Raw genomic sequence first — 24917 nt, forward strand, 5'->3', positions numbered from 1 at the left:
GCTTCGGCAGCATAATGACTCTGCCGAGCTTCCATGCGGCGGGAAAGTGACCGGTCCGCAGTATGCCGTTGAATAGGCGCGTCACCCCCGCGATCGCTCGCATTGGGAGGTGACGCAGCGCCTCGTTGGGGATCCGGTCGGGTCCAGGGGCCTTTCGCAGTGGAAGTCGGCGTATCATGCGCCGGACTTGGCCTGGGGAAAAGACGATGGCGTCCTCTGTCGGGGCCACGGGCTGCTCCATGTACGTCTTCACAAGCTGCTCGATGTTGGCTGCGTGCTGCGCGTTGACGGCCGGGTTCGGCTGGAATTGTCCCTCCAGGAATTCGGCGAATATCTCCGCCCGGTCCTCGGCTCGGTAACGTGGGGTGCCGTCACCTGCCAGCAGGGGGCGGATCGGGGATGGCTTCCCGGAGAGACGGCGGCACAGGCGGTGGATGCCCGACCATTCTTCGCCGTTCGCTCGATGGTGCGTTGCCACGACTCTGCGGCTTGGGTCTCCAGCGCCGCAGAGATCTTCGCTACCAGAGCGTTGAGCTCGGTCTTCAGTGTCGGGCATCTGGTGTTCTGCCATAGCCTTCGCAGCCTCCTCTTCTTCTCGATGATCGCCATGATGCTGGCCGGAAGCTGGGGGGCCCTCTTGGTGGACGGGGCATTTAAACGGGACGCGGTGAGCGCGGCCTGAATTTGCGTGGAGATATCCACGGCCATCGAGTCGACGTCCTCGGCGGTGTCCACGCGGCGCGTCGGTGATTGCTCCGATAGCAGCCGGTGGAAGGCCTCCCAGTCTTGACGAGATCGAGAAGGTGGGTTTCCAGCTTTTAGTGGAGTGTCCTCCAGAGTCAGACACACCGGTTGGTGGTCTGATATGAGGTGGTCGTCCAGGACGTCCAGGTTGACAGCGCCGTCGATGCCACGGGTGACGGCGATGTCCAGGACGTCGGGTACATACATGCTTGCGTACGGGTAGTGCGTCGGGACCTCTGGTCCTAGCACCTCGTAGCCTTGGCGATCTGCATCGTCGAAAAGGCGGTGGCCTTCGGGGCAAATTCGGTTGGAGTTCCACGCCGTGTGCTTCGCGTTGAAGTCGCCCGCGATGATCGTGGGCAGTGGCGAGTCCAGAATGGTGTGGATATCGGCCACTGCCAGGCGGGTTGCGGCGGCTTGTAGAAGGCGAACACACGGGTGGGTCGGCCGTTGATGCAGATCTCCACGCCGAGGGCGTACGACGACTGCAGTTGTGGTACCGGTAGCAGTTGGTGGACGACGTTCCTCTTGACCAGGATTGCCAATCCCCTGCGGGCAATCCCTGCTGGCGAGATGTGATCCTCCCGGTAGACGTGGTAACCGCCGATCTTCCATTTGTCTACCGGGCGAAGGTGGGTCTCGTTGAGCAGGGCTACGTCGACTGTTCGCTGCGATAGCAGCAGCCTCAGTAGCCTGGTCTTCTCTGGGGACACTCCGTCGGCGTTCCAAAAGAGGGCACGCAGGTTACGCCGCTCCATGCGTGCACAACTTTTGGATCGTCCCGACGATCAGCGGTATAGGGTCTCGGTGCTCCAGCAGTGCGGCCAGCACCTGCTGGAGCATGCCGATGATGGCGACCATATTTGGGTCCAGCGCGCCAGTTCTGGGCACCGTGGCGGCCCTCCGCTGCGGCTGGGGTTGGTGGCTGTGTTCGGGCTCAGGTCCCTTCCTCATTCGTTGCTGCTGATGCTGTTGCTCCTGCTGCTGATGCTGATGCTCCTGCTGCCGTTGTTGCTGCTGGGCGGGCGGGCGCTGCGACGCCGGTGCCGGCTGTGCCGGCTGTGCGGAGCTCGGCGCTTGCTGCGGTGCGGCGTGCGGCTTCTTTGCGCCGCGCTTTCTGCGGCGGCGGCGGGATGGTCCGGAGGGTGCTGAGGCTGCGTTCGCCGCGGCCATGAGGGAGCCAGGGGCGTTGTCTTCCCTCAGGTCGGCGGCAGGTATCTTCCTCGCGGCGGGTGCGGAGGTGCGCGCGACTGTGCCCGCCTTCTTGTTGCGGGCCTCGCGCTTGAAGGCGGGACAGGCGATGTTGTTCGCCGTGTGGGCACCCCCGCAGTTGGCGCAGGTCGGCGGCTCCTCCCGCGGGCGCGCGCAGTCTCGCGCGGCGTGCTCCTCTCCACAACGTACACAGGCGAGGCGCCTGTGGCAGTTGTGTGAGGAGTGGCGAAAGCCTTGGCAGCGGTGGCACTGGGCAGGACCCTTCTTGCCCCGCCAGGCCTCGATCTTCACGCCGGGCATATAGAGGAGCTCCGTGACCTCATATATGCCCGGCACTGCGTCTCTTGTGCGCGCCAGCTGCGCGAAGTACAAGCAGCCGGGTCGTCCCTGGCGGGCCTGGATCGGCCGCACGTGCTCTGGAGTGAAGCCACGCGCCGTCAGCTCCTCCGCGATGAGCTCCGGTGGTGTGCCCACAGGTAGCCCCCTGATGGCCACCTTCAGACTGCACTCCTCCGGGAGGGAGTAGGAGAATCATGATAGGTTCTCCTTGGTTGCCAAAGTCGTTAAGTACCGCTGTATGATACGGTACTCCTCGGCCGACTTTGGCAGGAATCTGACCCCCTTTCCGAAGGGTCTCCCATTGGGCGCGTGGCCCAGACGCTCCTTTAGGGCCCTAAAGTGGGTAGGCCAGTCAGGGAGCGCCTCTACCACCAGAGGCGGGTAGCGGGGGGTGGTCGGCTTCGAGGCGGCGGCGGTGGCGGCGGTGGCGGCGGCGGCGGCGTTGGACGTCCCGGCTGCGGTCTTCAGCGCAGCGGTGACGGTGGGTGCGGCGGCAGAGGCCATGGCGGCATAGGAGGGGCCCGCCACATCCATCGGCGAGCTCCTGCGGGCATTCTGCGTCGCCGCCTGTGCAGATGGTACAGAGGGCGGCGTAATGAAATGCGCCGCGCGCTTCTCCGGTGCAGGCGGCGAAGTGAAGTCGTCTGGGGGCAACGCGGGAGGCGGCGCGGGTGAGCGGGGGGCCGCTCGCGGCGGCGCCTCCCTGATGCGCGGGTCCCTCCTGGGGAGCGGAGAGACGGCATGGGCGGGCGATGGCGGAGGCCAGGCGGTGTCCGCGCGGTGGTCCTGCGCGGAGACGCCTCCCGGCGTTGGTGTTGCCGGGGTGGAGCGCGGTGAGGGGGCGAAGTACGCCTCACCCGCTCCTGGTGCCGGAGCTCGCGGCGTCGGCGTCGGGCTGCGTGGTGGGCTGCGCGGCGAGTTTTGTGGCTTGGCTTTTTCAGCCTGACCCGATGCCAGCACACGGTCCAGTATTGCGCGCGCGTTACCGCTGGACCGTCTGGGCGCGCGCTTCCCGACACCGGGCGACTGCGCAGGCTGCGGGCGCGTCGGCTTCCGGGCCGAGGGAGGTGCCGGCGGAGGTGTTCGCGGCATTGCGGTGGCGGTCGGCGAGTGCTAACCACTCGCCGATCCCTCCGGCGCTAAGCGCCCACCGCACCGAACCCCCGGGGCTTGCCGCTGGTGGCAGACCGGGGGCCGAGGCGGCGGAGTGCCGCGCGTGGTCCGGAGGGGGGCGGGGAAGCGTAGGTGACGGAGCCGAACAACCGCGACCTCAAAACAATGAGTGGTAATGGTTATGGTTACGTTGAGGTCCGGGCGGTTCGCGTAGCGCTTCGCGGCGCGCTGTAGCGCGTAGCGCGTGCGTAGCGCTCTAGCGTAGACGGAATTCACGGAGCTCGATCTGTGCAGAGAGCTCCGTCTCGCGTCGCGGCCCGAACTGTCCAGGGGTGAGCAATGTCGTCTCGTTGTATTTATAGGCGATTGTAGAGGGGAGTCCATTTTCCTCTTACACGGCCTCTCCTGATGACATGTCGTCCTCGACATGGGTCCTCTGAGAGACACCGCTAGGACCAGCGATGCAGTGTTCAGGTTCGTCAGTTTCCGCATCCAGCAGAGGCATTGAGAGACCCGTCGTAGGACCCTCGTCTGCTTCGACCGTCTCGTTTTCATCAGTGTGCTCACCTGAAATTATCAAATATCATCACTCACCCATCAAGGTACAGCCTGCCATTGTCTTTGTTGTCTTTCATTCTATCGTCATTTATCTAATTCATGCGTCGCCAGCTATAATATCATTTGCACACGTGCTCTTAGTTAATTAAACAAAGTCGAGACGTCTCTTTATTCAAACCATACGTTGAACTTTATATTCCACTTCATGGAATAGACATTCATACGTTGAACTTTATATTCCACTTCATGGAATAGACATTCATACGTTGAACTTTATATTCCACTTCATGGAATAGACATTCATACGTTGAACTTTATATTCCACTTCATGGAATACTTTTCCAAAGTAGCCTTCAGAAGCTCATCAAGCGATATAAGGCGACGAACGCCAAGTACTTAGACTTGTGTGTCGCATTATGTGCTGAGCATAATTATACCACTCGGTGCGACGAACGCTCAGGTACGGCGACGAACGCCCAGGTGCGGCGACGAACGCCCAGGTATAGCGACGAACTATTTACATGGACTGTGTGAAAGGGGTATCTGGCTTTTCCCACGAGGTTATATTTTGGAGTGGAGCCCGTGGTACTCTCTTCTTGGAGATACAAACTAAACAGTGGCCTATGTACTTACTCACAAATCTTTTAAGTCCCGGAAACCAAAAGTGTCTCAATATTAGGTCAAGTGTTTTATCTACGCCAATATGCTCGTGTTCGTCGTGAAACACCCGCAAGAGGGAGAGACGGTGTCTTTTAGGGATGTAATACAAAGTCGTGATTGCAGGCCTATCGGGGTGTATTTGTAATACAAGATGTAATTTTGTACGGAATAGCGATTAAGGTCTAAACTGCCGTCACGGAGTTTATCGATAAGATCACGAGTCTCATTATCAGCCAGTTGTGCGATTTGGGCCCAATTACGGGGTCTACTGATTTGATTGACGTTGACTGCTGGATTTCGACTAAGGTAATCAGCGTGCGGCATCATTACTCCTTTCCGATACTGAATAGAAAATTCAAAATCTCGGAGATAAATCCACCACCTTGCAACGCGGGGCAATAAATCTTTTTTGCGCTCTGTCGACTTCAGAGCATTGCAATCGGTCACTACCGTGCACTTTAATCCTACCAGATAATGTCGGAAGTTCTCAAGAGCCTTAACAACCGCAAGAGTCTCAAGCTCGTAGGAGTGATATTTGCTCTCAGCTCCTTGAGTGGACCTACTCAAGTACGAAACGACATGCTTACTGGAGTCTAGATGGGTTTGTAGGAGGACGGCACCGTAGCCTATACTACTAGCGTCGGTGTGAACTTCTGTTGGGAAACTAGGATTAAATATTGACAGTACTGGCGCGCTTGTCAACCATTTTATGATATCTTTGCGCACAGCCTCGCATTCTGAGGTCCAAGTAAACTGGTGGTTTTTGCGAGTCAAACGAGTAATAGGAGTAATTTTGGAAGCGTAATTTTTTTATATAACGCCTAAAATACCCTGCCAGACCGAGAAGCTGTCGAACTTGTTTCACGTTTCCCGGGGGATTGGTATTAAAATACGCCTCTACTTTTCGCGGGCTCGGCCTAATCTGACCCTGGCTTATTACTTTATCCAAATACTCGACCTCAGTCACAAGAAAGTAGCATTTTTTAAGGTTGACTTCTCAGTTACCAACTAAACAACCAGCTAAAGTCAAAGTTTTAAGTACTCTACCAAGTAACTCAATCCCCTCTTTTACAGTATTACTAAGCAAGAGCACGTCATCAACGTATACTAGAACGTTAGCCTCATTAATATGTTCGCGAAGAGTGTCGTTGATAATGCGTTGGTAAACTATGAGAGAGTTAGCCAGACCATATGGCATTTTAAGATACTCGAAATGGTCTTCTGGGGTCACGAAACCGGTGAGATGGATGCTTTCTTCTTTTAAAGGTATCTGATGAAAACCAGTAGCCATATCAAGGCAAGTGAATAATCTGTAACTACCGAGTCGGTCTATGTGGTCATCTATAAGTGGCAGTGGATACCGATCTTTAACCGTGATGCGGATTAGGGCTCTATAATCCACACAAAGTCGATCGGAACCGTCGCGTTTCTTAACTAAAATTATCGGACTTGCAAATTCGGATTTTGAACGCCTAACGACCTTTACTTAAGAGGTCGTTAGAGATTTCGCGGACTTTGAGTTTTTCTTGATATGAAAGCTTGTATGGGCGATATACGACAGGTGTATCTTTATAAAGCTTAATTTCCATTACACCAGTTTTAACAGTGGTGCACGCAGTACCCGTTATCCTCTCGTCTGTGGAGGTCAAAATGAGACACACCCCCTTGTCTGTGGAGCTGATTTTGTGGGTACGATTCGAAAATCCAATCCGTCCGATCCGATCGATAATTACGATATTTAAATTACGTTTACCGAAATCTTGGTCCGGTAAACTCCGGTAACTAAATTTTGGTTGTTTATGAAGCTTTCGTAAGATTTAAAAAGGGAAGTAACTATATATAAACGTCTAAACATGAGAAAAAAAACTACCCCTTACAGCAGGGGTGAAATTTTCGCGACCGGCTTCCGGTCGCTCCACAGGTGCGGCATTTGCAACACCGACCGGGAGCCGGGTTATAAGAAAATCCGAGATATCGTTATTGTTCGATACAATAAAATTCGATACGTGCATCGAACACATCTTGCTGAGCTAGCAACCTAATACGGCCGTATTGTGTGCGCGGCAACATCAGTGCATATTCGGACAGCAAACCGCGTGCATTCGTATCAATTAGCCAAGCATTTATCATTCATTTAGCATTTTCATATAACCTAGCTTAGTAACAGTCTTATAGCAATAAACCTTTAAAGAGTTATCGAAGTGTTTAATTTAACATCTACAAGCAGCTTAGGTCGCGTTCCCAACATTAAATGGTCCTTCTTAGCCTAAGGACTTCGCGGTCGTGATACACGTGTTACCGGTATTGTCGATTAGTGAAGTACATTTGTAACAGCGATCTACATAGCAGTGACCTGAATCTATCGGTGACTTATATAGCAGTGTTCATTGTGAAAAAGGTGTTTAGCGTAAAGTATTGAGTCCGACCACTCAATACAGCCTACAGCAGTTCAAGTTCAAAAGTTGGATAGTGAGTCGTATTCAGAATATATAGAGTCGTTGAAAAATTCGCGGGAATTACCTATATTACAGGAGTTCTTCGGTTTTCTAGAAAATAAGTTTACTAGTCTTGAAACCGCTAGGCGCCGTCAAGACGTCATTCCTAAAACTCATCCAACATCTAATCAGCAAGCTGGCCCATCAACATCATTTTCTAATAATAGAAAATATCAAAACTGTAATAAATCTAATGATAATAATTGGAAACCGTATAAACTTATTGCGAAATCATTACACGTGTCGGCTAGCAAATGCGCACTTTGTTTTGAGGAACACAATTTGCATAGTTGCGAAAAGTTCCTTGCGATGCCAAACGATGTAAAAATTAAAACATTAAATAATTTACAATATTGTATTAATTGCATTTATAACCACAATGGAAATAAATGTTATTCAGTAAAACGATGCCGCGTATGTTCTGGAAATCACCATAGTGGAGAGCAGTGGATGTTGAGTAGGTAGATGATGTGGCGTGCAATAGAAGTAGACCGGAGTAGTAATAAAACCGATTTATTCTTAATTCCCCAAAATTGTTTAGTTAGCGATTCTCAGGCGACTACGCGACGTGTGTTCGGTACGGGGAGTTAAATTGCACAGCAAGTAAAATCGTTAATAATCGTTCGATATAAGTAAATGCTAAATCAGCTAAACATTTTATATTATTCCATACAAAATGTAGGTTAATGTACGAAACCGTACATGTTCCCGACCCGAAAAGAAGACGACGGCAATAGACTGAAAATCGCTATTACAAAGTTAATAAAAATATAAAGTATAAAATGTATGTAAAAGTATATAAGTATAAAATGTTTGTAAATGAATATAAATAAAGTGTAAAACTATTCTAAATTAAATTGGACATCATTGGAAGTCTGAGCCCGATTAGTCCGCGTCGCTGGTGCTGGTCTCGCTGTGGCCTTGACTCCGCGGCGCGTCACTGAATATGTCCGGAACAGGTCCTGGATGTTTGAAGCTGGTATAGGCTGCAGCTCAATATCCTCATATTGTTTTGTCGTTTCATTAGTAGGGTTCACCTTCACCCGTTTAATGCAGTATCCACGTTTTCTAGCAATCCAGATCAATACGACGATAATAGCAAATGCTAGGAGTAGATAACAAATCGTGAATTGGTGAAGGTCGTTCGCAGTGATTGGCGCTGGAAGCTGTTCATGATTTTTCAGATGTTCCAGCTTCTCTTTGACTAATCCAATGTTTTCATCTTCGACTAGTTCTAGTTGTGGAGTTTTCTGTGTATTTATTATTGCGTTGATTGATGTGTCAAGCGATGGAATCTGGAAATCCCATTCTATTTTCGCCTTGCTGTTGTAATTATTGCGAGAGTGTATCATTAATGTTCTAGTTTGTGAGATGCAGCCTTGTTTCAATGATACAATCGTAGACGCATTGATAACTTGTGTTGTGACGTCGTCGTCGCATATAGTACGTAATGTGCATGAGTCACAGCACATCGCTAGCCATGTATTCGATGAATGTAGTTCAAGAAGTGTTGTAGATTGCCGACTCAATAGTTTGGCTTCACATGATGCGTTGATGTTATCAATATTTTGTTCAGGTAAGTTTAAATTGCAAACCAAATGTTTGTTGCTATGCTCAATACAGTGTCTCAACTCGTTTTCTGTAATACTAACGTAAGTATTTTTTCTGAAGTTGGTTGCAACAAACTGAGATGAAACCAAAACAGTTGCGCTTTCATTTTGAGATGTTTTCGGAGGTAGTGGTATGACCCGGAATAGCGAGAAATCCTCATCACTCGCCAACGGGATGTTAACTTCAAGTAGAAACAACTCGCCAGTAACCCGAGCCTTTGCGTTAAGTAGTTTGTATATAGTGTTTATGTTTAGTTGTAAGTCTTCTACTGGTAATGTTAGAGTTTTTGGTAATCTTGCAGAAATCAAAGTTAACTGCTTGATTAAGTTAACTGGAGTAAGTAGATGTACATCGAGATGCCCTTGATACACATCAGTTAGGGCGTTAAACAGCATTTCTTGCATGTTTTTCAAGTTGTTTAGTAGTAGATACGCATTAAGCGATGTGGAACTGAAATAATTTGCTGCCATTGCAAATGTTATTTCCGATTCGATTTTTGCAAGTTTCAAATCTGTCTGATTCATAAAATTATTGATAAGTGAAAATTGTTGTTTTATGTTGGCTTCTTTCTTCTCGAGGATTTCATTTTCTAACTGCACAATGGAAGTTTGATTTTTTATTAATTCTAGGAGATAATTGTCATTATTCTTCATAGTTTGAATATCCTCTTCGTATTTATCGGCAAACCGTTGGTCTAATATTCCAAAAAGACTGTTTGCCACATAGCCAACTCCATCGATTAATCCCCGCTTGCTACGGCCAGACAAATGTTTATGTGGGGCTAACAGTAGAGTGTTGTAATGTTTCAGAAGTTCTAGTTCATGAAATAGTTGTGACATGGTGACATCACAGTATCTTCGATCCAGTTTCGTGCACACTAAGTTGACGTTTCCCAAGTAGTTTTCTATATCTTTTACTCCGTTCCAGTATGTACTTAGATTGAAATACAAGAGTAACTTCCACTCGTCATGTATTAAAAGTATTTCGCCCACATTGTCGTAATAAATAGGACGATTATCTCCCAGATTTGTGAGGCGAGCGCTACTAGTAAAGTTTTGTGCGTTAGCACCTTTTACACCACCACAGAGAGACAAGAAAATAAGAAATGTGGCAGCTATGGTGAGAAAAGTATAACTATAAAGTCCTCATATTTTAACATCATCTAAATCAAAACATATAATCATTATGTTATCTTGTATTTAATAATCATCATCTTAATGTATCCTGTTTACTATAATTACTAATCACTTTGTTATTGTCTTTTCTCAGGACTCGCTTATCATATTTACTTTAGCCCTAAAACCATTAGCTAATAAGTTTACGTTTCACATATTGTATTAGTATATAAGCTCGTCCTCGATGTACGAACAGTCAGTTCATAGTTAGTTCTAAACATAGTCAGTTCTAAATCAATTCCAAATCTTAGTCGTAAATCAGTGTTAATTCATAACTCATGTATTATTTCTAAGTGTAATAAATAAAGTTTTATTTTTTAAAGTGAGTTTGCCATTCGCCTCATAACAAATTTGGCGCAGTCGGTAGGATACTGCAATTGGACGTAGTTATGAAAGAACGTTCCAATCCACACGCAGGTCAAAATGAGTAAATCGCGTTTTTGTAATTTTGTGGTACGCTTTTTTTTGGTAGCGAGTACAGCTAAGTAGTATGTATCACTGCAACTATATAAATAAACTTTATTTTTAAATATACTTGTCACTAAAATTTATTCATATTTCTCATACAAATTATGAAAAAAATGCACTTGGAACGTTTTTGAAAAAAGGCTTAATGTATGGAAGTAGATTTTAACTTAATTTGCAAAAACGTTCCAAAATGTTACAATTGCTATATTTTGGTAATTAATATATATATTTTCTAAAACATAAGTAAAACAATGAAACATTATTAAAACATATTTTTTAAGAAATATTCATACATAGCTGGACCCACGCAACTTCGCTTGCGTCATATAAGAGAGAATGGGTCAAAATTTTCCCCGTTTTAGTAACATTTTTTACTGGTACTCTGCTTCTACTCGTCGTAGCGTGATGATATATAGCTTACAGCCTTCCTCGATAAATGGGCTATCTTACACTGAATGATTTTTTCAAATCGGACCTGTAGTTGCTGAGATTAGCGCGTTCAAACAAACAAACAAACTCTTCAGTTTTGTAATATTAGTATAGATAACATTTTTTATTGCTACTCTGCTCCTATTAGTAGTAGCGTAATGATATATAGCCTATAGCCTTCCTCGATAAATTAACTATCTAACACTGAAATAATTTTTCAAATCGGACCAGTAGTTCCTGAGATTTGCTCGTACAAACAAACTCTTCTTTTCATTCAGCTTTATAATATTAATATAGATAACATGTGATGTATGTGAAATATGTGAATGTAAATTTTATTGTGATGATTTTCCACAAGACGAAAATAAATTGGGGCACTCCGGGACGGGGGCTTCGGGGATCGGGGTACTCAGAGACTAACCCACAGCGTTTGGGGTCATAGGTAGACTAAGGTTTACCGTAAAACGGGGTGAATAGAAACGATTTTCAACTTTGTCCTAAAAATTTGTTGCGAATAACTTGTTATTTTTATTGTCGGGTTCTTTTATATCATGTCCGGCGCCATGAAGAAAGAGCTAAAACCATATTTGTCCAAAAATATGCATAATTTTACGATTTTTCCTAAAAAAATGGTCATTTTCTATTCACCCAGCGATAGGGGTAAATCGAAACGACCAAAGGGGTGAATGGAAAAACTGTTAGGGCTGCCAAAGACGACTTATCCAACATACTGAAAAGGGAGGTTGTGTGTTTAAAAATTTAAATAACCGTTGATAATTACTTTAACTGAAAAAATAAAGCAAGATAACCTAACTAACTTTCATACTATATGCAGTAGTTTGCCGTTATAACTTTGATACAATGGTAATTGTGAAGTTCAGAAGATTAATGACTATTAATTTTTCATTGTTTATGTTAATTTTGTTTACAGTTTTTGACAACCCTATTTATTAATCTCTATTGACCCCTCACTCGTTTCTTTTCACCTCTTACGCGTTTCTATTGAACCCTGCTATGTTTCCATTTGCCCCATACTGTAGTTCTATTCACCCTTCAAACGATTCTATTCACCCCGTTTATACAAAAAAAATACTATTTCCATGATTTAAACATATTTTTTAGATTTAAAAACGTTTCTTCAATTAACAATATTGTATCTTTATAAATTAATATACACCTAAAGACATAAACACTCCAAACAACTCATTAGAAAAGAAATCCCACTTTAAATCCAAAGTTTTGAGGGTCGATATTAAGGTATTCAAGGACGGTAGACTTTGAAGCAATTTTTTGGGTATAAATATCAATTTAAACAATTATAACACCGCAGAGAAGTAATATCGCCGTGTAATCATTTAAAATTTGAACAAAATTCTTCAACGAGAAGTACTCAAATATTAAAAAAAACTTGAAAACTTTCCTGATTTTTTTTCTATTCACCCCGCGAATTCTATTCACCCCGTTTTACGGTACTTTTACCAATATGAATTTATTATCGTCACGTTATATATAAAGTACCTACATGGAATGTTTTGAAGAAATAGATAGTAAGAAGAAGAAAAACAAACAAGATGATTGGATCATTATTTTTATGTTATTCAGTCCAACACGTATTGAAACAGTACGATCCAAATGAATTTTCATTTATAATTGTTATTTTTAAAAACGTTCCAAGTTGATTGAGTCATTATTCTTATTTTATTCAGTCCAAAATGTAATAAAATATAACGATCCAAATGGAATGTCACTTTTTAAGATTTAAAATTATTATAAAAATATTTATTTTAAAACGTTTCAAGATGGATTGGTTCGTTATTTCTATTGCATTCAGTCCAAAACAAATAAAAATAGTACGATCCATATGTAATGTCACGTTATACGATTACAATTTAGATCTTTTGGTACGTTTTATCATTTAGACCGTGTAATTATTTCAGTAGTTATTGTCGTAAAAGAGTCAGTGTCTTCACCACTAGATAGGACGATCCAAAATACCTAGCTTGGGCTCAAAAACTCAATTTTGACCACCTTGTGGATTGGAACGTTCTTTCATAACTACGTCCAATTGTGAAGACGAAACGCACGTAGGGACAGCATCGCCCAGTCATCGTGTGGTAGCCGACGGCTTTTAACAGTTTTCGCCGAACATGCAGCTCCTGAACATATTGATGTTACTGTGGTAAGTGGCCAAACTCATATGCTCTATTTCCTTGCCTGAAATCCTTAAATCTAACTCCTAGTTCCTAAATCTTATCCAAGTTGTTTTAACCTTTTTATTATTCGTATAAATATACGAATAATAAAAAGGTTAAAACAAATATGGTTGGTAAATACCAAATTTTTTTTTTTACAAAATGTCGATCAAAAGCGAAACTTCAACTTCTCTAGATATAGCGACTCTCCTCAAACTAATTCCCAAATTCGAAACAAATGTACCTGACCAGATCTGTCAGATCCTGCGATTCAGCTTTTAATTTAGCCACAGAGGATCAAAGGCAAATTCTATTAGTGTACGTCCTGAATAACATTACTGGTGTAGGAGCATCAAATATCCATTGCAGACAATATAATAACTGGGCAGCATTGAAATCTTCTCTTATTAGCCAATTTTCAAACGTAAAAACCATATCGCATCTTAATTTAGAACTTCAATCTATGTTTCAAAAACCAAATGAATCTATAACCCAGTATTTTAATAGAGTAGATCTATGCAGGAGTAAAATAGTCGAAAAGTTAAGCACAGAAATCACTGACAGTACTCTTTACGGTAGATTAGCGGTTACCGAAGAAACAGCTTTAAGCGTCTTCGTTAACGGTATAAGCGCAGAGATAGGAGTAATGTTGCGAACCAAAGGCTTTACAACTCTTTCTGAAGCAGGCCGTTTCGCTATACAAGAGGAGAAAATATGTGCAATGAATCGTGCTCGACAGCAAATGTTTCGGTTAACAAACCCAACTCCACCAACAAATCATAATCATATAAATACCAGTAAAACTTGCAATTACTGTAAAAAACCAGGTCATTTAATTTCAGAGTGCCGAAAAAGGCAATTTAACAATTATAAAAATCTACAGTCGAATCAGGTAAACCAACGTGCGCTTCCAGCTCCTAAGCCTAAAATTCATAATTTAAACTCCAAAGCGGCCCCGGATCTGGACATGTCCGAGGAAACCGCTTCTCAATATTATGTCCAGACAAAAATGATCCAAAATCAAGTCCCGCTGGAGGATCTCCAGCTATAACAAAACAAATTTCTAGACCAGTCCATCGGGGACACATAAAAAACACGCAAGTTTCGCAAAGTCTATCAGTGTATCGGACACAACTTCGCGACGCTTTTACTCAGACTGATTCTCAAACATCGCCAAGTCTACCAGTGTATCGGACACAACTTCGCGATGCATGTATTCAGGCTGAAATCCAAACAATAATTAAATCTAATCCTATATCATTTAATAACTCTAGCTCTAGTATTAAGCAAAAATCTAATCCTAAATCTTGTACTAAATCTGACACTCAATCTGAAACTAAATCTAATATTAAATCTAATACTAAATCTGATACTAAATCTGACACTAAATCTAATTCTAAATCATATACTAAATCTAATTCTAAATCTCGTCTGAACTCAACAAAATCAAAGATCACGAAATCCATCAGAATATCTTCTTTAAACGTACCTCCTGAAAATCTTCTACACTGCAAATTCCATATTGAAGGCAACCCAGTTACTATGCTAATAGATACCGGCGCAGCCATTTCTGTCCTCAAAAAGGAAAAGATTGGTAACGCACCTCTAGATGTATCGGACATCGTATCTATAGTTGGTATATCTGGAAAAGATTCTTCAATACAAAGCTTTGGCACAGCACAAATTGCTCTAGACAATTTCTCTAAGTTTAAATTTCATGTAGCTAATCTTAACATAGAAGTTGACGGAATTCTTGGTAATGATTTTATGACTAAATTTAATGTTAGTATTCATGTTCAATCCGTGTACGAGACCGTTCCTATAAATTGTTCAATATAGGTGAAATCACAAAGGGATCCTCAGATACAAACCAGTTAATAGGGTCAAGGGCCGAAACAGTAATCACATGTCTCACTAATGATGTACAGAATGGTCCCGCAATCATAGACAAACAAATAATTAACAAAGACATATGTAACTATTCCAAACGCACTAGTGACAGTCAAAAATAACAAATTTCTAATTACATGCGTAAACACTAGTGACAAAGACAAATTAATAAATATTCCTATAATTAAAGCAACGAGTTTTCAAACTATTGACTTATCTCAGAATATTCATACAATTAACTCAACAAATATTAAATACAACGTCCATGATAAGAGGTTAAAGGTAAAACAATTAATTCGACAAGATCATTTAAATAACGAAGAGAAACAGTCATTAGATAAAATCATCAACAACTTCTCAGATATATTTTATATAGAAGATGAGCCTCTTACATTCACAAGTCATACAAAACATACAATTCCAACTACCTCAGATGTTCCTATCAACACTAAAACTTATCGGTTTCCTTACGTACATCAGCAAGAAGTCAAATCTCAGGTTCAAAAAATGCTAGACCAAAACATAATTCAACCTAGCACATCGCCTTGGAGCAGCCCCATTTGGGTAGTACCTAAAAAACTAGACGCTTCAGGAAAACAAAAATGGCGTGTGGTGATAGACTACCGCAAATTAAACGAAATCACAATCGGAGACAGTTATCCTTTACCTAACATAACAGACATTCTAGACAAATTAGGTCATTCAATTTATTTTACTACATTAGATCTTGCTTCTGGTCTTCATCAAGTCGAAATGGACCCTAAAGACATACCTAAAACCGCGTTCAGCACTCCATATGGTCACTATGAGTTTCTTAGGATGCCTTTTGGATTGAAAAATGCACCCGCAACATTCCAAAGAGTCATGGACAATGTTCTCTTAGGTTTACAAGGTGACCGTTGCTTTGTCTATCTTGACGATATTGTGGTATTCGCATCAAGCCTTCAAGAACACGAGCAAAAATTAACCGAAGTTTTTAATTGCCTTAAGCAGCATGGTTTAAAGGTCCAACCAGATAAATGTGAATTTATGAGAAAAGAAGTAGCATATCTCGGTCATATTATATCAAGTGAAGGTGTTAAACCTAATCCGAGTAAAGTAGAAGCAGTTCAAAATTTCCCAATTCCAAAATCATGTAAAGATATCAAATCATTTCTAGGTCTTGCAGGTTATTACCGCAGATTCATTCCAAACTTTAGTAAACTAACTAAACCTTTAACATGTCTTCTTAAAAAGGACACACCATTCATTTGGGGTGAAAGCCAACAAGAAGCCTTTGATAAATGTAAAGAAATTTTAACCACAACTCCCCTTCTTCAATATCCAGATTTTAACAAAGAATTTATTTTAACTACGGATGCTTCATTATATGCTATCGGTGCTATACTTTCTCAAGGAGAAATAGGCAAAGACCTACCTATTGCATACGCATCAAGAACATTAAACAAAGCCGAATCTAATTACTCAGTGATCGAGCGCGAAGCCTTAGCCATCGTATGGGCAGTCAAACATTTCCGCCCATATCTATACGGTCGTAAATTTAAAGTCGTAACTGACCATATGCCTCTTAAATGGCTATTTAGTATCAAAGATCCCGGTAGTCGTTTAGTCCGTTGGAGACTAAAACTTGAAGAATATGACTACGAGATCATTCATAAATCAGGTAAATTTAATACAAATGCAGATGCATTATCCCGACCTCCTATTTTGAATTCTAACGTAATCGATTTAACTCAAGATAGTCCAAGTCCTTCAGACCACGTAGAACGCAATGACAATAAATTCCCATCCGATGAAGATGACTATATGCAAATTAATTATGAACATTTCCTTTCTTTACAAGATCCTGATATTAATTGCTTTGATCCTTCTATTATAAAAATCTCACCGAATCAATTATTAGATCCTAGACATAAAAACATATTTCTACCCATATCTTGTAATCACGCTGACCATAATAATTTACTAAATCAAGCTTTATCTTTATGCGCACCTGTCAACCTAGATAAACCAAAATCACTCTATAGTGTAGATCACATTATTTCTAGTGAAAAGCAAAATTTTTATTTATGTTATACAAGACCCAACCATTTCGATCCTTGGGACAGTGAAAGTTACTTCAAAGCACTTTTGTCCTGTCTACAACACCATAATATAGATACTCTTTATATTCCCGATCTTAAGTATGATACAACTTGTAAATTATTAAATAATGAGCAACTGCGTATTTCAGCATACCTAGGCCAATATTATAATTGCGAAATTATCATTTGCGAAAACAAAGTAAAATATCCTAAACCAGAAGAAATTCCGAAAATTCCTAAAACATTCCACGATGAACCACTTTCAGGACACCGTGGTATTTCTGAAACAACAAAAAAGATTCGCGAAGAATATTATTGGAAAGGAATGACCAATGATATCAAAAATTATATCGACTCTTGTCTCACCTGTCAACGGAATAAAATTCAGAGAAAGAATTTTCAAGCTCCCATGGTTATTACCTCCCAATCCACTGAACCATTTGAACGTGTCTCAATTGATCTTGTTTCATACTCAGAAATAAGTGATAACAGTAACAAGTATATTTTAACTTAATAAGCAGTGATAGCCGAGTGGTATAAGTTGACACCTCCCACGCAAGTGGTCGCAGGTTCGAACCCGAGGCAACACACCAATGACTTTTCGAAGTTATGTGTGTATTAGAAATAATTATCACATGCTCCAACGGTGAAGGAAAACATCGTGAGGAAACCTTGCATGCCTAAAATTTGTTTAATACATTTATTGAGGGCATGCAAAGTCCCCAACCCGCACTTGGCCAGCGTGGTGGACTCAAGGCCTAAACCCTCCCTCATTACGGGAGGAGACCCTTGCCCAGCAGTGGGACAGTAATGGGTTAAATTTATTTTATAAATTTATAAGATGATTTAACGCGTTTTGTACAAGCTTATGCTATCCCAGACAAAGAAGCCGTAACAGTAGCCAAGCAACTACTACATTATTGTCAACATTTCGGGGTTCCCAAACGTTTTCATTCTGATCAAGGCACCGAATTCATGAATAAAGTTATGAAACAATTAGTAAAATTTCTAGGATGCAATCAAACATTCAATACTGCATACCATCCACAAACAAACGGTGCTCTAGAAAGGTCCCAACTAGCACACAAGCGCTATAACAAGCTGCACAATGGCCGGTTAAAGGATTTTTGTAACGCCTTAGGCTCCGTAGTAAGAAGTATAGTGGTTCTATAAGCGGCTACAGATCTCTTGTAGCGTCAAATAGGCCCATACTGTCCAGCTTATAGCTCGACATTGGATCTACAGTGGTCGTAAATAGTAATTATAATAGTACGTAGTATAGTAGTCATACAGGAGCGCTAAAATAAGATGAAGTAGTATAATCGCGCTACAAGAGCTTTTTCGCAGCTTCGTGGCGCTTACCAGCTGTTGTACAGAGGTGGTTAGCGCCACGAGCGTTCGAAAAAGCTCTTGCAGCGCGATTATACCACCTTTACCTTATTTTAGCGCTACTGTGTAACGGTTATAAATGCTAACGCTCTAAATTAGTAATATGGTCGGTTTATTATGGTGTAAACTAAATATATTGTATTAAAATGAATCATCAGTGACAAATGAGGAGACATTTTATTTTTACGGATTGGATTATGAAAATAACAAGTAGTCTATCGCTTTTATTTCTTTGTGTACGTGATATGAAAGTGCGAGTTCCAGTTTGCTGTCAATATATATGTATATTATTGTCAATATTTTCGTGCGCCCTCAAAATATTCAGTTTTAAGTGCAAAAATTATATAGATATGTGGATTTGGAAATTGTATTTTGAACATAAATAAGACTTTGAGGGTTACAGATAGTTTAATTAGGGTTATAGGTAATAAAAAATGATTTTAATTATGTTAACGTTACCAGGCTATAGATTTATATGATCTTCAAAAGATCGTAATAACCTCAAAAAATATGTTTACCAAATGCTGTAACGGCGTCTCGATCAAGCACCTCTCAGAGTTGGTTACATCTGCTCTAGCGGCTTAAGCTGTACAAGGGCTCTAGTGTTTGCTGTTTTAATAATAATAATAATAATAATAAATCATTTTATTTTCAAGCTACAATGGCTCATAGATATATACCTTACAAACTAACATATATATTAAATATATCATATTGTTATTAGTAAATAAATCTTAAGACTATGTTAGTAGCACTTCACTTAAGCACAGTGTCTTTGGTGCTATCCTGTGGTATAAGTCCGCGGAAGCGACGGAATACCACGCCCTGGGGCCAAAAGTCCTCCTTCATGACGAGGGGCAGCACATCGTTTGGGACGCGCACCACGAACGACTTGAATCCGACGTTACGGCGCGCCTCCAACAGCTGCACCCTCATCTGGTACTTGGTCCTCTTACTGATATACGTCACGACATCCTCCTTGTTGGTGAGGTAGTGCAGACGTGAGACGTACACCGGTGTGGTCGGTCTCGCGGCTCTTAAGCACGGTGTTGGCTCTTTAGGAGCCGTACCGCTGCGATTCTGGGTTCGTGTGGCGCGCTTTTTCCTTTGAACCTTCATGAAACCCTCGTCGTCTTCGTTCCCATTCCCCGTATCATTTGGTAAGAATTTGGGAACAGCAGTGCTCGCCGTAACGCTCGCAAAGTCTCTTATTTGAGTCTTCACGGGGGCTGCAGGCCGTGGCAGCGGGACGGGGCGAGCGGTTCGCGCGACGTCATATGGTGATGTCACAGGGGCAGGTGCGGGGGTGGGGGGCGCGGGGGCGCTGCACTCCACAGTACGCGACGGATGCGCTGGCGTCGAATATGCTGACGCAGAGTTCAACGACGGCGAATCGACGACTCGCCGGCACGTGTTGACATTCGATGCATCGGGTGTTGACCTAGAAACCGACACCTTAATGCGCAAATCGTTTATTTCTTTACGCAAATCGGTGACGGTATTCTGGGATGCATCTAACTTCACTAGCACATCCGCAAGGCTGGCCTTCAGCGACACGATGTCCTTCAGAAGGCTGGTTACATCGACGTGGTCGAAGGTGACAGGGGGCAGCTTGTGCAGCTCCTTCGCCACAAACGTCGGCACATCGTCGGGATCAGTCTCCTTGAGTAGCGTGATGATGTCTTGGATGCTCTTCTTTGTCCCGTCACGCCGGCGGGACACCATCTTGTCGCGCTTATTCAGCGTCGTGAACAATAGCAGCTTGGCAGCTGCAATGTCCTCTTCACTGAAGTTACTCGCACATATCTGGATGGCTGACACTTCATCCATCACATCCAGTTTTTGCTGCAAAAACGCCAGTAACTCATTCGCAATAAGTTGTGTACCCATCGCGAAAAAGAACTTAGTCGAGCGTCAGCTTGCGCCGCGCTTATCAATTTCTTCAAAATTTTCCACCATTGGCATCTTAACGATAAACTTGCCATCAGGTCCTCTTTTTGTAGTTTGTTGATAGTATATTTCACATCGATCATCTTGACTAATGTCCTCGGGGCCTTGAGTTATGTCCTCAGTTTCCCAATATTTTGATAATTCAGCTAAGTCGAAGATGGTTACGTGACAATTAAAGGTCTTGGGTTTGCCACATAAAATCCATCCCAATTTAGTTTGCTGAGCAATTGGAGACTGGTGGTCACCCTTTAGAACTCCATCAAGTATGATGTCAGCATATATGTCGGCTCCTAGTAGTAAATCGATTGAACTAGATATGTTGTAGTCCGGGTCCGCTAGTTTTAAATTTTCAATGTGCGTCCAGTTAGTTTTTTGGAAAGTTTTGCTGGGTAAATTGTTTGTAAGTTGATTCAATATTAAATAATCAGCAGTAAATGTGTAGTCAGAATGTATTGACTTGCAAGTTAAGTTCATGCGGCCTTTACAGTCCCTAGTAGACGACCCTATTCCCGTTATTGTAGCGTTGAGTTTGGTGCGTTCAAGTCTTAGTAGTTGTGCAGCGTTTTCTGTAATCAAGTTTGCTTGCGAGCCCTGGTCTAGTAATGCTCGAAGCGTTATGTAAGTTCCATCAATTGCTTGCACTTTAACTTGCACTGTAGTTAATAGAACTTCCAATTCATTCGCCGAAAGATGATGGGAAGTTTGTTGTCTGGAAGTAGAAGGTCGTTGACTAATCGCATTATTGTCATTTTTCGAAGTCGGTTCATTTATATGCAATAATGTATGATGCTTCAAGTTGCATTGCTTGCACGATTTGTGTGACGTACATTGGACATTTCCGTGGCTGTACAAACAATTTTTGCAGATGTTGAGTTTCGCAACGATGTTATTCCGTTGTACAGGGTCTTTTGCAATAAATTTATCGCATTGCATCAACACATGATCTTTTTCGCAAAATGGACAATTTCCAAACGAAGTATAAAAAGTTTTTGAGTAGTCTCTATTGCGTTCAAATAAGGTCGATTTTTCCTTGTTTGTTCGTTCGTTGTTGTAATTAGTTGTTTTTGTAGGAAATCTTTTTTCATAAGTTTTCTGGAAATTTCTGTTGAATGAAGGTGCTTGGTTTTGCTTGTACGAGCCAGTGGGTTCCTTTTGGCATTTCTTTATGGTTTCTAAAGCGACGAATTTACTTTCCAAAAACGACAGAAATTCGCTAAGTTCCGGCAAATCTCTGTTATTCTTCAACTCCTTTGTTTATTCGTTAAATGTAACCGGGTCCAGTTTTTGCGACATGTAATGAACCACGATAGGTCCCCAGCTAGAGACATCAACCCCCATGTTGGTGAGTCCATTCAGGCACTCAGTTATTACGTCATGCAGCTTTTTTAAATTGTAGCTATTGGGATATTGAATGTTCGGTAGTTGTTGCATAGTATTCAAAAAAGATGTGAATTGAAGGCGACGATTATCATAACGGTGTGTTAATATTTCCCAGCATGAGTCGTAATTGTCTGCACTGATAGTAAGATGCTGTACCAGACGTTCAGCTTCACTCTTCAGCTTTGGTTTCAAATGTTGCATTTTTTGGCATTTTGAGATAGTAGGGTTGTTGTGTATAGTTTCTATAAATAAGTCTTTGAAAGATAGCCACTGGATGTAATTACCGGAAAATTCTGGTATTTGTATTTTTGGAGCTGAGCGTTGATAGTGAATGTTAGACCATATTTTGCTATTTAAAAGTTTTCTTAAGTAATCGTATTTTTGTTCAATTTCTTCAAAACTGCGATTATATTGTTCTTTCATGTTTGAACCTTTCAGTAACGTATCTAGTTGCCAATGTACCTTGTCGACCGCGTCCCACTTAGATTTCAAAATAGACAAGTGATCTTCAAATTCCCATTTTTCAGATAAAAATTCAATATCAATCTTTGACATTGCCCTATCTAAAGCTTTGAAATTGCTGTCTTGACTATTCATAAGCTCTTTCAGTTTATCATCAGTATCTTCTACGAGCATGCCAGTCAGGTCAAACTCTAATTTCTGTTGTTGTTGCTGGCGATGAGCAACCAACAAGTCCATCATGTTTCTTTTTGTAGTTTCATACATTTGTTTCGTTTTCTCAAAAATATCATTGGTAAAATAACTAACTACGCTTTTGTCTTGAATTGCTACTAGAAGTGCATCATGACGTTCGTGGAAATTCACCCATTCCTCCTCTAAATTCGAGAGGCGATTTTCTAAATAGTCGGCAGTTTTTCTGGCGATGCTATCCTTTTTATAGTTAGAACATATGGTCTTGATGCGTTCAAAACTGGTTACTTGTTTGTTTAGTAGTTCCATAATCTATACTAATATTATAAAGCTGAAGAGTTTGTTTGTTTGTTTGTTTGTTTGTTTGTTTGTTTGAACGCGCTAATCTCAGGAACTACTGGTCCGATTTGGAAAATTCTTTCAGTGTTAGATAGCTCATTTACCGAGGAAGGTTATAGGCTATATATCATCACGCTACGACCAATAGGAGCAGAGCAGCAATAAAAAATGTTACAATATCGGGGAAAATTTTGATTCATTTTCTCTTATGTGACGCAAGCGAAGTTGCGCGGGTCAGCTAGTCATGAATAATCTTATAAAAAATTTGCCCAATAAGTCATTTCCTAAGCCTGCTTGGTCACATTTAGAGCACGTTAACTTAGCCGATCCCGAATTTTATACTAGTCGTCCAGTAGATATATTACTCGGTGCAGACGTTTACGCCCTAATCATGTTAGGTGGTACGTTAAGAGGTTCAGATACAGCACCACCCTTAGCGCAGCAAACCCAGCTTGGCTGGATTCTTTGCGGTGGTATCCAAACTTTTCACTGTAACGTCATCCTTAACAATATAGCAGACATTAAACAATTCTGGCAGATTGAAGATATTCATGAGCAGAATGAGATGTCAACTGAAGATGTACTATGTGTTGACTATTACATTGCGACAACAAAACGTTTGAAAAACGGTCGTTATGAGGTTAGAATACCTATGAAAGAGCATTTCAGTGAAAAGTTAGGATCGTCTAAGCGATAGCGAAGCTAATAGCGATAGCGCAATTTAGGAGCTTAGAAAAGAAATTTAGCAAACAAGAATGTTTGGCACAGCAGTATAAGCAATTCATGAGCGAGTATGAGTAATTAGGTCATATGACACTAGCAACTACTAATATAGATTCTTTGGAATGTTTTTTACCGCATCATTCGGTTCAACGAGCAGATTCTTCTACTACTAAGCTTCGTGTCGTGTTTAACGCGTCCGCCAAAACCTCCTCTGGCAACAGTCTTAATGACCTTATGTACAAAGGTCCAAATTTGCAAAAAGACCTGCAACAACTCTTGTTGAAGTGGAGAATATATCGATACGCGTACACGGCAGATATCGAAAAAATGTACCGCCAAATTTATATTTGTAAAGATGATCAAAAGCTTCAGAAAATTGTTTGGCGGGAACAATCGAATAAGCCAATGAGAGCCTATCAATTAACTACAATAACATATGGCACAAAATCAGCGCCGTTTTTAGCCATGATGTCTCTTCGGCAGTTAGCGTCGGATGAGGAGCACAAGTTTCCTAATGCAGCAAAATCTTTAAGAGAAGATTTTTATATGGATGACTATGTCTCCGGAGATCATTTTATAGAAAAGGGAAAGAGCAACATAGCCGAATTAGTAATGTGTCTCAGTAGCGCTGGATTTTCATTAAGAAAATGTTCATCGAATGATAAAAGTATCTTAGAAAATATTAATTTGACTCAGCAAAACAATCACACATCCTTCATTTTTAAAACAGAACACACAGCAAAAACACTGGGCCTGCGATGGAATCCTGTTAAGGATGAATTCAATTTTCAATATGTCGTATCCTCAGACCATGCAAAACTAACAAAAAGAGCCTTACTTTCCGAGATATCCAGACTTTTCGACCATTTAGGGTGGCTAGCGCCGCTAACCACTTCGTTTAAATTATTATTTCAAAAGGTTTAGCAGGATACAAAGGTTCAATGGAACGACGATGTTTCTGGCGAAATTAAAAGTGAATGGGTAAAGTTAACGGAAGATATGAGTCTGATAAGCCAGATCAACATACCACGATGGTTGAATAGCAAACGAGATGACATCATCCAATTGCATGGATTCTGTGATGCTTCTCTCAAAGCATATGCGTGTGTCATATACGCCCGTATCGTAACAAAAGACACCGCGTCAGTAGTTCTAGTAGCAGCAAAGTCACGGTTGGTACCAAATAGCAAAACGGTGTCGTTACCTAGACTAGAACTGTGCGCAGCAGAATTATTATCTAGACTATTTTCCAAAACGGTAGATAGCATAGGAAGTAGCATCAATCATAAGCTTTACGCTTGGAGTGACTCAATGGTTGCCCTTAGTTGGATAAAAGGGAACTCGGACAGGTGGAAGCCCTTTGTATCGAATCGAGTGAAGAAAATCACAAGCATCGTAGCACCAGACGTTTGGGATTATGTGTCAACAAAGGAAAACCCCGCTGATTCAGCCAGCAGAGGCTTATCTATAGCTCAGTTGAAAGAAAATGATTTGTGGTGGCGAGGACCGGCTTGG

General features: G+C 42.2%; 1 protein-coding gene across 1 annotated transcript; it reads right to left on the bottom strand.

The window, feature by feature from the left end:
• Window positions 1-19115: 19115 nt before the first annotated feature.
• LOC142985819 (uncharacterized) lies at window positions 19116-20249 on the bottom strand. Its single transcript, XM_076134062.1, has one exon. It carries the CDS (start codon window positions 20247-20249, stop codon window positions 19116-19118), a length of 1134 nt encoding a protein of 377 aa, XP_075990177.1.
• Window positions 20250-24917: the final 4668 nt, after the last annotated feature.

Source organism: Anticarsia gemmatalis, chromosome W (assembly GCF_050436995.1).
Source record: "Anticarsia gemmatalis isolate Benzon Research Colony breed Stoneville strain chromosome W, ilAntGemm2 primary, whole genome shotgun sequence".
NCBI lineage: Eukaryota > Metazoa > Arthropoda > Insecta > Lepidoptera > Erebidae > Anticarsia > Anticarsia gemmatalis.

What these genes read in the sequence shown, in the direction of transcription:
- LOC142985819 (XM_076134062.1), bottom strand. Translation starts at nt 20,249, where the DNA reads ATGGGTACACAACTTATTGCGAATGAGTTACTGGCGTTTTTGCAGCAA.